This window comes from Mastacembelus armatus, chromosome 14 (assembly GCF_900324485.2).
Source record: "Mastacembelus armatus chromosome 14, fMasArm1.2, whole genome shotgun sequence".
Classification (NCBI taxonomy): Eukaryota; Metazoa; Chordata; class Actinopteri; order Synbranchiformes; family Mastacembelidae; genus Mastacembelus; species Mastacembelus armatus.
The window spans coordinates 19,256,089-19,271,093 of NC_046646.1; the positions used below are offsets into that span (position 1 = coordinate 19,256,089).

At 40.2% G+C, this 15,005-nt stretch overlaps 1 protein-coding gene across 1 annotated transcript; it reads left to right on the plus strand.

Annotated features, from left to right (window-relative positions):
• The first annotated feature begins 922 nt into the window (after positions 1-922).
• On the plus strand, positions 923-11,018 carry LOC113143556 (clathrin interactor 1-like). The gene is made up of 12 exons (XM_026329261.1): positions 923-1,116; positions 3,460-3,564; positions 3,846-3,942; positions 5,027-5,135; positions 5,886-6,059; positions 6,532-6,700; positions 7,034-7,253; positions 7,341-7,422; positions 7,570-7,647; positions 7,813-8,135; positions 8,249-8,432; positions 8,957-11,018. The coding sequence occupies exons 1-12, from the start codon at positions 1,076-1,078 to the stop codon at positions 9,361-9,363; spliced, it is 1,989 nt and encodes a 662-aa protein (XP_026185046.1). The 5' UTR covers positions 923-1,075; the 3' UTR covers positions 9,364-11,018.
• The last annotated feature ends 3,987 nt before the right edge of the window (positions 11,019-15,005 follow it).

The following is a 15,005-nucleotide window of genomic DNA, read 5'->3' on the forward strand; positions in this document are numbered from 1 at the left end:
CAGAACAGGCAAATGTATTATGTTTGGTAATAGACTACCTTGCTGTCTGTATCACAAAGTGAGATCAGTGAGTTTTCCACCTTTGGTTGAGCTTAACTCAGGTTTTCTGAGATATAAGAGCCTTTGCTCATGGTTACCATGGTAACAGATGCTTCATGGATGTTGGTGGGATCTACACTTTAAAGCTAATTAGGCACACCAAGCTGAAAGTAATGCTGCCTAATACAACAGTCCTGCAATAAATCTTAAGTGGAAAAGTAAAATTAGTTCAAAGCTCAAAGTGCAAGGACACTGGAACTACATGACATAATGTGTTGCATAAATACATTTTTCCTACGTCTTTTTCATGTTTTGTGGTTGCTTTGAGTCGATAGATTAGTAGATAGTAGATTCTGCTATGTGTATTTTTTTCACATCACCTTGGTGTATTTTTACCTGTCTGTGGTTATATTGATTCTATTTGAGGTTATTTTATATATATTTAAAAAGAACGTTATGACTTTCAAACACTAAATATAAAGTCACAACATACTGAAGCCCAAGCCTCTCAGACCCTTAGGTTAATCCATCCATGGTTCCAATTGACTGTGAAGCTTAGCGTTATACTGAATTCAGTTCAATTCAAGTCAAGTCATTATTGTATTGTGATCACAATACAGTCAAATCAAGGCATTTTACAAAAACCCAACAAATCCCTAATGAGCAAGCACATGGCGACAGTGGAGTTATTGCCAAAAACCTACCAATCTGTGCTCAAGTGTCCCCGGGACACTGTCTGTTCATGGGGCTGTTTTGTAGAAGAAAACAGCCTCGTCGTCTTGTAGTTTTTGCGTGATTTTGCGTTAAATTTTCCTCGTACAAAAAGCGAGGGCGCATATCGACGTTTCAGTGACGTAGACAGAGATCTACGTTTCCGTAGCAACTGGGGCCGGTCCGTTACCCGCAGCGGCCGCTGTACTACCGGAGCTCGCCGAGGAGTTGGGGGGGGGATCCTCGCCGGTAACCGGACGCCACCTCAGTCTTGTCACGGAGACGAGGCAGTGTCGAGGCGTCGAGCCCGCAGTTCCGTGCGGAGATGCTGAACATGTGGAAAGTCAGAGAGCTGGTGGACAAAGCGTGAGTACCGCGGAGCAGGTGCACCGTGTTACTAGCTAAGCCGCTAAGAGGCGCCTGTCCTCGGGCAGCATCCGCAGCTTCTCCCGCTGACAGAGCTCTCAGCTGTTAGCTCTGACTAGCTGGCTAGCTGCCAATCTTCACGCTTGTATCATGGATAGAAACGCGTGTTTTGTAATAGCATCACCCAGTGTGCTATTTTCTATTTTAATTTGTAGGGACCAGCAATAATACAATATCACAAACAGTAAATTTATTTTCTTTCGACCCAGAACCAAAGCTATCCAGTTAGCTAATTCCGCTAGCATTGCTAAGCCCAGGTCGACTGTGTTGTGTGTGTTTGTGTTAGTGCTGCTGCAGAATCACGCCCTGTCCCACCCTGGGGATGCCTGCTACCTCCTCTCTGCATCCACCTAACATTAGACACGGACCAGAAAACCAACCATAAATACTTATGTGTTTTAGTGCCTAGACAAGTGCAGGTTAATAGTAAATATGCTGCAAATTAGCTACCAACCATGCTTCACAGTGTAGCGACGCCGGTCTGACGAGGCCCATGTCCCCCATGGTGCCGCACAGATAGACAACACAAAGGCATGTTAGCCACCAAACACATCACACCGTAGCAGCTAATGCTACTGCACCGTGTAGTTTGGGTAATCAGACACTATTCAAGCTCATTTGTCATGTCGTTGGGGTCCGAGAAGAACAGCTATGTAGTCTGCTCCAAGAAGCAGACTGAGTTATATGAATCACTTGGCTGAGTTCATCTTCACCGTCTCAAATATGGAAAATGCACTGATGACATTCACTCCTGAAAATATTGAGCTGATTTGTCGACATGACAAAATGAACCTGCTTTGTGGAACTGGCCTTCTTTAATAACTAAGTAAACAACTTTTGCTAAGATAATAAAATAAGATATACCCATATTATTGATTATACTCTCATAGAGTTGAACAAAGCAGGTGATGCCAGGTCAGTGAAAGAGTCAAACTCTAATACTGTTACAGCTAAAATGAATGCAGTCCAATAAAATAATAAAATCCTCCCTCCAGAAAAAGTCATAGTGTTCAGTTTTGTACATTTTACAATGACCATACAATTGAATCAACATTTCTTTAAAGCTCTTTCAACAAAAACAGTTTCAGACATCGCCTCAGTTAAATGGAGAGAGATCTCAACAGAGCTTTAGATTGAGTAATAGACACCAGCAGCAATCAGCCACTGGTTGTGCTTGGCTTGGCATGATGAATACTCTCTATTGATATACTTCATTCGAGCTAGCAGTGGCAGCCATGCTTTCCTGTCTATTGACATTAACACAGTCAGGGTCACCGCTTGTAATGCACACATGCCTTTTACTTTCCTTTAGCTAGGAGGGTAGCAGGGCTTGAGAGAGAGACAGAAAAGGTAGGAAAATAACGCAGCTGCTTAGGACTGAAGACGTAATGAGAGGACTGAAAGTCTGGAGAAGCAAGGAGCAGGAAATGAAACAGGATAGAAAATAAGGCAAGGGAGACAAAAGACATATCTACTTCTGCTCCAGTGGAAATAATAGTCCTTTCAAGTTGCAGTGCTTTGGTTGTTTTTTCCCAGGGGTCTGTAGAGCAGGCCATGCCCATTGAGAGATGAAAATAAAACACAGCAGCAAATAAGGCTGTAGGAGGCAGACATCGCTTATGGGGAAGTTTGGGTGTGTTTATCTCACTCTTTTACACACGCATAGATGCAACCTCACGTCCCTGCATAAACTATACGTTCTCATCTTCCTATTTTATGTTTCAAACGGCTGAATATTTTCGTGCACTGTAAGCTCATGTGTGCACACATCTGTATTCTGATGTACAGTGGTCAGGACAGAGGCTTTTAGAAAGCTGTTATTTATTATTCAGTAAAGTAAGGTTCTCAGAGAAATTTTTTTTTTTCTCTTTTTTTCCAACTCTGTTTCATTGTGTGTTGTGTGTATGACACATCCATGAATAGCTGCTGGTTGTGATAATCCTGTTTTCCACAGTTATTCTTAGGATGAGTTTGTGGTGTCTTTAGTAGATGTCTGTTATATGTGTGCGTGTATAAGTCAGATGATAATTCTGCTCCGCAAGATTGCTTGTCATTTAAGAGTTTCCATTATTGAACGTGTGTGCATTTTTGTTTTCTACTGTGAGTTCACAACATTTTTGTATTGCCTTTTGGTCTGCTTGGCCTGGAGATGTGATGAGTTAAGGGAAGCAGCACAGACATTTGCTTATAAACAGCATGGCTGACTGAGCACAAATAGGAAAGATTTATGACAATAATAAAGGTTTATTGGTGTAATTTATGAAAATATGTTTGTGCCAACAGCACCAATGTGGTGATGAACTACTCAGAGATCGAGTCCAAGGTAAGAGAGGCCACCAATGATGACCCCTGGGGACCCTCTGGACAACTGATGGGAGAAATAGCCAAGTATGTATAGCACACACATACCATTAATGTTTGTGCACATAAATGCATCCACATTATCATTAACGTAGGAAATAGACTGCATTGTGCATTATTAAATGCACATTAACACAAGGCAGTTTATTAAGGAGAAATATGATGTCTGGTTGACAAGTAATTATACACAGGCTTTTTTTTTTTTTTTTTTTTTTTTTAAACTGAACCTGATTCTGCCTTGGTCTACCAGTATGGGTTTTCCCAGCATTATATTGTTTTGGACTGTGTGTGTCTGTTTGTGTGTGTAGATCTACCTTTATGTATGAGCAGTTTCCAGAGGTGATGAACATGCTGTGGACCCGGATGCTGAAAGACAACAAGAAGAACTGGAGACGGGTCTACAAGGTATGGCTACACTGTTTTGTTGTCTGTTTGCCAGGTATGCCTGGTTTGTGTCTCTGCTGTGTTGTGCTGTGCATCTCATTTCAGTATTGATTTATTAAAGCTGAGTTTTAGTGATTCTCAGCCTGCAGTCAGACGCCCACATGACTTCAGTGTTTATACAACTGGCTCTATCAAGACACATTTGGCTTATTGATTTTTTGTTTTTCTTGTTAATTTAACAATTTAAAAAAATCATGTCAAATTGTTTCACTCTGCTTTTTGCTGCTGTGTGACTATACATGTGAGGTACAGGTATTTCCTAAGGCACAGTCTATCATTTTGACTGTTCTGTATTTGGGCAGTTGAAAATACATGAATCCTGTATTTGTGTAGTGCCAATGTCTCTACTAGTAGCAAGATAGAGATGAATCCTTTAGACCATTAATTGGTCATAAAATATGATCTTTATCTAATTCACAAGTATAAACAAATGCAATGTCCTTAAGTTAATAATATACATATTAATTATTCACACTGCTTGTGGAAATATTAAGTCAACCATTGTATTAAAACCTCCTTTGGCAGCACTAACCTCAAACACGTTTTCTATTGCTGTGAATCAGACTTCCTTAACACAATCTTGATCCTGCTACATCACACAACTTCTGCTGAGCTTCCTATGTATATTTAAGCCTTTAGCTGTTACTCTGGAGTTCAATATTTTTCATCATGGAGTATTTTGTGTTGTGCCTTTTTTTTTTTTTTTTTTTTTTTTGCAGGGCATGGTTCAGCAGCACATTCATTTGAACAGCAAACTCACATCTATGGTGTTGTTAGCCTTGGGGTTCACATACTTTTTCCAACATACACTGAAGATTCATATAAGCCTGATATGTAAAGATTATAAATTTTACAAGACAGAGTGAGGTCAGATTTTTTAAAACAGAGTTTGAAACAGGACAGTGCACGAAGCTGTCTCTATCAGAAATAAATACAGTCATTTAATGTAGAACTGACTTTTTAGGAAAGTTTTTTTTCTCACTGAGCAATGCTATCTACAGCTTATTGTCATTTCTTTGACTGTTATTATGTCTCCACTGGCCAGGCTTTACTTCTTCTGGCCTATCTCATCAGGAATGGGTCTGAAAGAGTTGTCACCAGTGCCAGAGAACACATCTACGACCTGCGATCCCTGGAAAACTACCATTTCATTGGTGAGTCGCTAAATGAAAATCAGCTACCTTCCTATTCATTTATTGTTGTTGTAGTTTAAATGTAAATTGGTTATATCTTGTCTTGTTATATCTTCTTATATCTTGTAAATTGGTTATATCTTGAAATGTTGACACTAGCATGAAGATTGCTGAGTGCCAGGATCACTAAGGCTTTTCTGCCTTTTTTGGGAGCAGTTTGAATGTTATTAGTATAACATTAGTATAAGTATTTACAGGGTGCAGCTCTCTGCTAACTGGATATTCACCAAGAGGAGGATTGCGCACAAAAAGGAGGAGACATGTTAACAGAGGATTATTATGTATTCTGCAAGATGTACTAAGGTCACGGTATTTGCGATTATAAGTGTTGCGGTGGAAGTTCTACAGCTTTGAAAAAGAGGCATAGTGCAAATGGGATTTACAAGAAAGAAAATTTTAATAATTAAACTATAATGAATGACCCTGAATTCTGATTATTTTAACCCAAAAGTTGATGAGAAGTTTTTATTAAAGATGAACTTGAATATGAATTGACCATATATTAATGGTAAGCTCACTACTGCAACTGTCGTGAATCTGGCCCTGAGTGTCCAAAATAAAATGGTTTAATTCTCTGAGCAGCATGGATCTAGTATGTTCAGTAAAACCTCATATGAATATATGGCAATCTGAGTTTGATCTTTTTTATGTAGACCTAGTGCATGTCTAAAAAGGGCTTCTGTGTATGTTTGTGTGCTTGTGTCTATTCAGATGAGAATGGTAAGGATCAGGGCATAAATGTCCGTCAGAAGGTCAAAGAAATGGTGGAGTTCATCCAGGATGATGACAGATTGAGAGAGGAGAGGAAGAAAGCCAAGAAGAACAAAGACAAATACATTGGTGTCTCCTCTGATAGTATGGGAGGAGGAGGAGGAGGAGGAGGTGGTGGAGGAGGAGGAGGAGGAGGAGTAGGAGTAGGAGGAGGAGGTGGTGGTGGTGGCGGCAGTGGCGGCAGCTTTAAGAACTGTAAGTACTTCATTTCCCCTCTGACAGCTTGAGTTAGATGTAGATTTTAAAATTATGGTATTAATTCCTCTACCCAAATACACATGGATTAAAATCCACTGTAGGAATAATCTTCTGTAAAGCAAGCATGCAATTTTAATTATTGACTTATTAGAGACGCCCAAAGAGACGTCTTCAATGCCATTACGTTATTTAAAACACAGAAAGCATCCTTGCATGCATCAATCCATAACCACCAAATGTTGAGTATTTTTAATTTATTTATTTTTTGATAAATTATGCAAAATTATTGACTATTTCAGCAAAACTTCAGATTTAGTAGATTCAAATTAATTGTGTTGCACATCTTCAGTTCTTACACAAAATATCTGCTTGTCTTGTTGGCTTTCAGCTAATGAGTTGGATCGGAATAAGTGGGATGAGGACTGGGATAAGAGCAGAGGAGCTTTCCCCTTCAGTGAGAAGCTGGGAGAGATCAGTGACAAGATAGGCAGCACCATCGACGACACACTCAACAAATTTAGGAAGAAGGAACGAGACGATTCACCAGACAGAATCAGGTGAGAAACCTACACATGTTTTATTAAACATTTGAACAAATGTTTGTTTTGAAATGGTCTGAGGATATACCAAAGGTTTGATTATCACCGTAGCTAATTAGCTTCCTTTGTAATAACTGCCTTTTTTAAAAGCTAGAATCAACAAGAGCCACCCACTCATTACACATTAGCTGGTTCTTGGCCTCTCTTGAAACCTCTGTGTCTTGGATTATCGATTGCATAACCAATGATGAACTGAGACATACAGTAATTGTAAAGCAACAGAGCAGTAGACCTATATATTAAAATCTCCCGAGTGCTGCTTCGTTTACATCCTTTGTCTTGTTGCTATAGCGACAATGAGGAGGATCAAGCATCGAGAAACGGTAGGCAGGAAACCCTTGAGTTCAAAGACGAAGAGGAAACTGTCACAACAAAGAGCATCCAGATCACACAAGCAACAGAGACCACAACCACCACCACCACACGGAAACGCAGTACAGCAACAAGCAGCAAGACTTTGGACCTGGGTGCTGCAGCCCATTACACTGGAGACAAGAGCCCTGAGGAGAAGGTACTCAGACACTCAAGTCTTTGCAAAATTTGAGACATGTTTTCAATAGCGTGTTCCATCGCTACATTGGTCTACTTCTCTCTTTAGTCATCAGTTAAGCAGTCTTCCAGTAGCGGCCTAGCTGACCTGCTAGTGATCGACCCCTCATCCAATCAGAGCACTACAACAGGTAATGACAAACTGTTTCACACACAGAGGTGAGGAATAACTGAAGGCCTTGAAGGTGGTTTTAAAATTTGAGTCTTTGAAGGACACTCTGAATTGCCTCTGTGTTTGGAATGTGTTTCAAATAAAACTGTCTTTCCTTGCCTTATAGGTGCTAGTTCAGACCTCATTGGTGGTTTTGCTGACTTTTCCTCTCCTGCAGCTTCTGCCAGCCTCCCTACATCCACTGGTAAACTACTTCTTCCCTCTGTCAACTCTCCTCAAATTGGGTTTATTAGTTTCAGATAAGATTTTTTGTGGTTTTGTTTTCAAACCACAAGCAAACCTTCAAGGCACATTCCTGTCAAAATCCACAATGTTACACACACAACTAACACGACTCTCTTTTCACCAGCTGCTGCGTCACCAAATGGAAATGGAGAATTTGGAGACTGGAATACCTTCTCTGCCAATCCATCAGCCTCATCTAGCTCTGCTCCCTCCCAGCCCCTCACTGACCTGTTTGGGAGTGTCCCATCACCCACAGCTCCAGCCTCTAATCCTGCCACCGTCCCACCTTCTGCTGAGCTTTTTGACCTGATGGGTGGAATCAACCATCAGCTAACTAATTCACATACAACACTGAGTGCCTCTCAGAGCATGACATTCTCTCTGGGAGGGGCGACACCAGGAGCATCTGCTGCTATGCCTACGGTGCCCCTTTCTCGCTCTCAGCAGGTAGGTACAGTAATGGCAGTTTTCTTGCCCTGACTTTTTCATTTTAGTCATTTGTGATGCATATGATCTGGATGACTGTATTCTGTATGTGTAAAATATTTATTTTTTTACAGAGCTTGGGAAGCATGACTTCTCCGCAGCCTGCAGGACAACAACCAAAGGTTGGGGTTGGAGGTCAGGGATCATTAGGGTCAACATGGTCTGATCCCTCTGTCAACATTAGCCTGGACTTCCTATCAGCAGGCCTCAACTCTAACAAGACACCACCCACACTCAACAATATCATCCAACAACAGGGTATCATGTCCAATACTGCAGTTCATTTTCTGTGTGCAGAAGTAAAAGTATCCAGTATATCTGCAGGTGTTGAAATGTATTAAAAAGCATTAATATCCAGGTCGTCAGAAAAGGCCTTAAAAATATTAAAGTCTTTCAGGTAGTAACATTAGTTGTAAAATGTTTTTGTTATTTTTGCATATTAGTAGTAGTAGTACTTTGAAACTTAAATTAATGTATTATCTTTTTAATTTGGCTTATCAATCAAACTATTTGCAACTGCTTATCCAGGTGTAGCTCATTTAAAATAATATTTCTTACAATCATTTTAGTCATTCACTAGGAACTGCTGACAAACTGTGAATCATGGATCTTAATAAAGTCACCAAGTGATTTAGTCGGACATGTCAATGTCAGAAAACATTTTGTTTGTGTATCGTTCAGATGAGGCTGTCAGTCTAATGATGTAACAAGTGACCAACATGTATTACAAAGCTTCATAACCCGAAGGATTAACTCCTCAATGCTTTTTTGTGTGTGTGCAGGAGTCCCTCCCGTCAACCTGTTGGCCCAGAACTTTGGGGGACTGAACCTCAGCTCCCCACCCCATGTGACACCCATCAGACCACCAGCCAACACCATGATGGCAGGCAGTGCCATGTCCATGGGCATGCCTGCATCAATGGCAACTGGCATGTCTCCTTCTTTGGCAGCAAGCATGCCACCTTCAGTGACCACGGGTACCATGGTGATGGGGGGAATTCCTGTAAACCAAGGCATGGTGGGAATGAACATGAGCATGAATATGGGCATGTCCGCTCCAGTGATGATGGGTGGTATGGCAGGCATGGGAATGCAAGGAGTTGGGATGGGCCTAACACACTCCATCACACCAGCAGTGGTTCCGCCCAAACAAGATGCCTTTGCTAACTTTGGCAATTTTGGGAAGTAAGAGTGTGTGTGCGTGTGCGTGCGTGTGTGTGTGTGTGTGTGTGTATACCACAGAAGGACTGCAGTACTTGAAGAAAACGTTGCATGTTTCTCTCTGCTTCTGCTCTGTCTGGGGAGGTGGCACCATCCCAGTCTGTTGACATAATCTTGCTAATCGGTGAGAGCAGCCAGTGGACGCCCGGAGAGCAGGGGGGGTCAGCCCACAGCTTCTAGTCATCACCTTCCTGTGGGGAAAATTATTATCTTTACATGTTTTTTATATATACTGCAGTATACCCCCCTTTGTTACAAAAAAATCACTGTAAAACATTTTCTCTGTAACTGCACGGAGAATTTAATCAGTAGGGTTGACTCAGATGAAAATGGCATTGCTGCCTTAATTTTGCATTGTAGTCTAAGATATCATGTTTTATAATAACGTCCACCAAATGAAATCACAACAATTTAAGCCATTACATTATTGCCAGGGATTACCTTCACTCGCTCCTTGTGAACAGTTACATTATCTGAGAAAATATATACTCTGGTCCTCCAGCAGAGGGCAGGAGGAGTGTATGCAGTCAGATGACACTATATGGTTGTATTTACTCTTGTGCTACTGTATGTTAGGGGTGATGAATAGCATATTGCATCCTTTTTCTCTTCCCTCCCTTATTTTTATAAGGCTTGTAGCAGTTCACAATAGATCAGTGGGCTACTGAAAATTTTGACATTTAAAAAAACAAGCCTTGTACTGATTTCTCCCTAAAATACTTTTGGGTGATACTTATCGTCTACTTTAAATGTTGGATACCTCTGTCAGATTAATGCCTGCTGAAAGGCTGAGTCCATATTTTATTCAAACTACTATTAATTCATATTTTCTTTATTTCAGCTGCCATTATGTAATTCTGGACATGCTGCTGTAGGACACTTGCTGTTGACCCACAGAGATTTGTTCTGTCTATTCTACTTTTGTGTCCAGACACTGGACAGGAACAGAATAGTGATTTTTAAAGTCTTTTCCAACTGGCTGTGGGAAAAGAGGGTGCAAACTACCAGACTATGAAAGTCACAATCCTCTAAAATTCTTCCATGACTAAGGCGGTGATACAGAGCAGAATATTTAAACCATTAATGTACTTTTTAATCACAAAGTATTTTTGCCAGCAAACATTTTTCACCTTGCAGTTCACTTTTTAGTCTAATGTGCATCTGGGCTTCAGAAACCATGTTCTAGAAAATAATCAGTCCTACATATGACATGGAGTAGATCAATTGACAATGACATTTTTTTCTCCATGTGCTGAGTTTTAATAAATGATGATTTCTATGGCTATATAAGACCAATCCAAAGGGTTTTGGGATCTCGAGTGAAGTGTATGTGTGAGACACAGGTGAATGAGTGTGTGTGACTCTATGTATGGTAGTCTCCTCTGTTTGATGTGCAGACGCAGCAAAGCAGAGTCTCTTGTCATTTTCTGAGGCGCTGCACTCCAAATGACCAAATCTTTATTTTGTTACTCTCAGATGGATAATTCCATAGTTATTAGTTTAATATTTTATTAGTTTACTTGTTAGGTTATGTTCATAAGGGAAAGCTACTAAAACATTTAGCTGATGGGAATCATGTTTTTGTTTCTTTTTTTGGTATAGCTTGGTTAATTTGATGGTACTCTATTTTCTGTACTTCATTCAACATTAAATTATAACATTAAAGATTCTGTTTCCTCCTTTTGTCTAAGTGTAGGTTGCTTTGCCTTCATGGATCTGTCATTACTGATATTTATATTACATGTAATCCTGAACAGTCATAGCTGCTGAGGACACAAGATCATGGTCAGTGGTGGAAAGTACATATACTCAAGCACTGTATTTAAATACAGGTTCAATGTATTTGTACTTCAGTATTTTCGTTTTCTGATACATAAATACTTTACTATATTTCAGAGGCAAATCTTGTACTTTTTACTGCACTACATATTTCACTACAGATAAAGGAAAATTTAAAGTGTAATCATAAACCTCTGTGGTGGGAAATTCACAAACTAGTCAGTGTGTATATTCAGATTTGAACTATATACACTAACATTAGCACCACATTAAAGTGATGAACAAAATAATGCATCCGTTTATTATAATTCAATAATATACGTTCATGTGAAATGTACCATTCTACAGAATGATTACTTTTACAACTTCAAGATATATTGAGCCTGTAACAGAAACGAAATCTTGAAAAATGTTCATTTTCTGTCTTAAAATCTCGTTTCAAACTCGGTTACTGGGGGGAAGGTCCAAAAACGTTTTCGTTATTTGGGCAACTAAGGTTTTTAATTCATCACAGTCCAGAGTCTAACCCGAAATTACAACAGCGACAGTCATGACGATGGAAAGTGAAAGGGTTAAAGACGGTCTGAGCAAACACCGACCCGGCAGACACTGTGACGGAACCAGACATCGGTGCAAGAAATGGGAAGACACCACTTACTGGGGCTCAGCTGGTGCAAGTGATGGTTCCAAGGCCACCACCTCTTCAGACCTTTTCAAACAAACAACCGAGTTATAAAAGTGTGTCAGCGGGGGCGAGAGGCCGCAGCGATGGCAGGACCAGGTCGCAGGTGGTCACCCCAGGAATCTCTGGTCAGCAGGGTGCAGCAGGCTCCCGGGTCGGTGCAGTGACGCTGCCTCCGTCCGGTCAACTCACTCTCCCGTTCCTGATCACCGAGAGGCTGCATGTGCCAGAGGCCGGTGCCGGTGAACAACCCCTGAACCCAGATCTGCTCCACCGACCCGCAAACGCACCCAGACCGGGAGGTGATGGAGCAGTCACCAGTTTTACCATCCCGCCAACAGAGGAAGGTACAGTGTTGAAGCATGTTTGTGACAGAAATAGGAAAATAAAGATACAAAGTTAAATATAACATTCTCGCACACTAAGTCAGATTTCTTATACAGGCTATTAAGGCCTAAATGATCTATTGGCAGAAAAATTGTACAGCCTCTTATAGGCAAATGCGTGATTTGTAATATTGGGCCATACTGTATAAATACCAGTAACTCAATTTGATAATAGACTGTCAGTCAAAACTTTCCTCTGTCAAAATTATAAGTCGACAGTTGTGATATTATAAGTCATTAAAAGATATTTAGAGTTTCCCCTTTACTATCTTAGAATTTTGACTTAGTTATTTGTTATGCTGCAGCTTTCTAAGGAAATCTTTATCTCAGTGATAAAGGTTATAAATATGCTATAATATATCATACCATTGTCTGGAATTTCTTTTTTTCATCTGCAAATGAACCAATCAGTCCCCAAATGTCTCCCTCAGATCTAAAGCAGATGCAGTTTGCCCGAAACAAGAATGGACACATTAAAAGACCGATGAATGCCTTTTTGGTGTGGGCTCGTATACACAGACAAGCTGTGCGCAAAGCCTATCCTGAAGACAGCAATGCAGACACCAGTATTCAGCTGGGCTGTGAGTGGTCCAAGCTGAGTAAGGAACAGAAGAGGCCTTACTATGAAGTTTCACTGTTACCTGGTACGAGCAGTTACACATATTGTACATGGCAGCAGCTGATAGGGACTGGAGGCTAATGAACAATTATATAAACGTTACTGCAGCATCTTTGGCACAAATATGCAGTGAGTTCAGATTGAATCTTCTCGTATAGATGCAAGAATTTGGATTTCCATTTGTTCTCTGCTTTGTTGTACCAGATTATGAGTTTCGTCCCCACAAGAAGAACGTCAGGGAGTGTTTGCCCTCACAACCGGGAGGAGAACAGGACCCTGGCATTTCCTCTTTTATGCCACAGGCCATACCTCCAGATCAGTCAATGTTTCTGGGTCCTACCACATATTTGTGTCCCTGTGTGATGCCCTACACAGTGGGCTACTATTCTTACCCATCTTTTTGCCCATGTCATACAATGGGTCTCTACTTCAGTGTCCAGGGCCACTGTTCAAGGTTAGCCATTTCCACTGAAAATATTTCAGATAGCTACAGTTTTTTTTCCACAGCCCATTCTAATGAAGTGATTCTTACAACTGATAAATTAGAGCTAATATACAACACACTCTCAAACTGTTTTAGCACCTTTACATTTATTTCCAGTACCAGCAAGAAGAAATGATTTGGGTTTAGGTTCTAAGTTTTAATACTACAGGCAGACTACATTGCAAGATGGCTCACTTTTACACACGTTTTGTACTCTACAATAGGGTATAGATTTACTGAATGCAAAGATACAAAGTTCAGTGACATTTGTTTTTATGTTTTTAATTGAGCACACGTGATTTCTGATAGCACTCACCTACACAGGATCGAGGCGGCTTTGGCTGCAGAGTATTGTCCAGCTGATGTCAGTCATGAAGTTCTCGTCGACTCTACCACAGCATCAGAGAGTCTGGAAGAGCCTGACAGTGTCACCAGAAACGAAGTGAAGTGTAAATATGAGGACGACGTTGATGTGGTCGGACTGCTCTAGGAGACATCCACAATACAACACTGGCAGCTAATTTTAGCAGGATTGATCTACATTTGATTTTAAATTATATTCCTAAAATGTTCTGTCTGTAGTGTAGATAATTTAATTCAAGGAATATCCAAACAAAATAACTCTCTATATAATCTCTTGGTGAGATATACTTCATATTCTATGTCTGTAAAAATCTGATTGTTAGTTGTAATTATAGTTAATACAAGCTACATGTCATTTAGTGCCTGTATTTGTTCACATATTGAGTATGTCAACTTTTTTTAATCTCACGATTCCCTCCTTTTCCTTATACAGCATTTTTCCTCTACTGTTTTTTTTTTCAAAAACTAATTACACACAGGTGTCTTGGAGTAACACTGGAGTGCAGTGTTTTCCTCTGAAATGTAGTGTATGATGAGCTGAGATAAACTTATTAATACTCGTAGGGAAATTCAGGTGTAGAAGTATAAAGTAAAATGGAAAGAAAATACTGAAGCAGTAGTACTTCATTACTTGACTAAGTGTACTACTTTCCACTACTGGGTAGAAGCACACAACATATGTATCAGCACTGCAACACTCACAGTGGATAGTTGGAGAAGGAGTATGCAAAGATTATACTGATTAGAGTCCACTGGGTTATCAATAACTCCCATATGATAACACTGTGCATAGTAAAGGTGGGTGGATCGATCCAAATATCAATAGTATCATTACCAGCAGTGGTACCTGTATTATATAGATACTAGAGTGATGGGATTAATTTCAGTTTTACATTTAGTGCATTGCTGCCGTTTCATCAAAGAGCAGACATGCCTGTGCAAACCACAAATATCTCATTTCAAGGAGAAAAACGTTGTTTTAACGAGGAAATTCAGTTCATTAGAATAATTTTTAAAAAAACAAAAGCTTCTTGTTATTATCATTCAGTGGTTATGAAAATCTGTTCAGATAATATTGATGATGCGTTCACTGAATAAATCTTACACAACACTGATCTCCCTTACATGAAAGTCCTGTAATCACTTGATATCGAATCGATACCAAATTTTACCTCAACTGACTGAACAAAGACATCACGAAAAATGGGATCCAGGCAGGCCAATGAACGCGCTACTAAATCTCTTTATCCAATCAGAGGCCAGACAGCGCTGACTACTCTATGATTGACATTAAAGG

Excerpts from the sequence above, each read along its gene's own strand:
- LOC113143556 (XM_026329261.1), top strand. The coding sequence starts at position 1,076 with ATGCTGAACATGTGGAAAGTCAGAGAGCTGGTGGACAAAGC. Across the intron at positions 1,117-3,459 it reads AGAGAGCTGGTGGACAAAGC|CACCAATGTGGTGATGAACT; the intron begins GTGAGTACCGCG and ends TTGTGCCAACAG. Across the intron at positions 6,701-7,033 it reads GATTCACCAGACAGAATCAG|CGACAATGAGGAGGATCAAG; the intron begins GTGAGAAACCTA and ends TTGTTGCTATAG.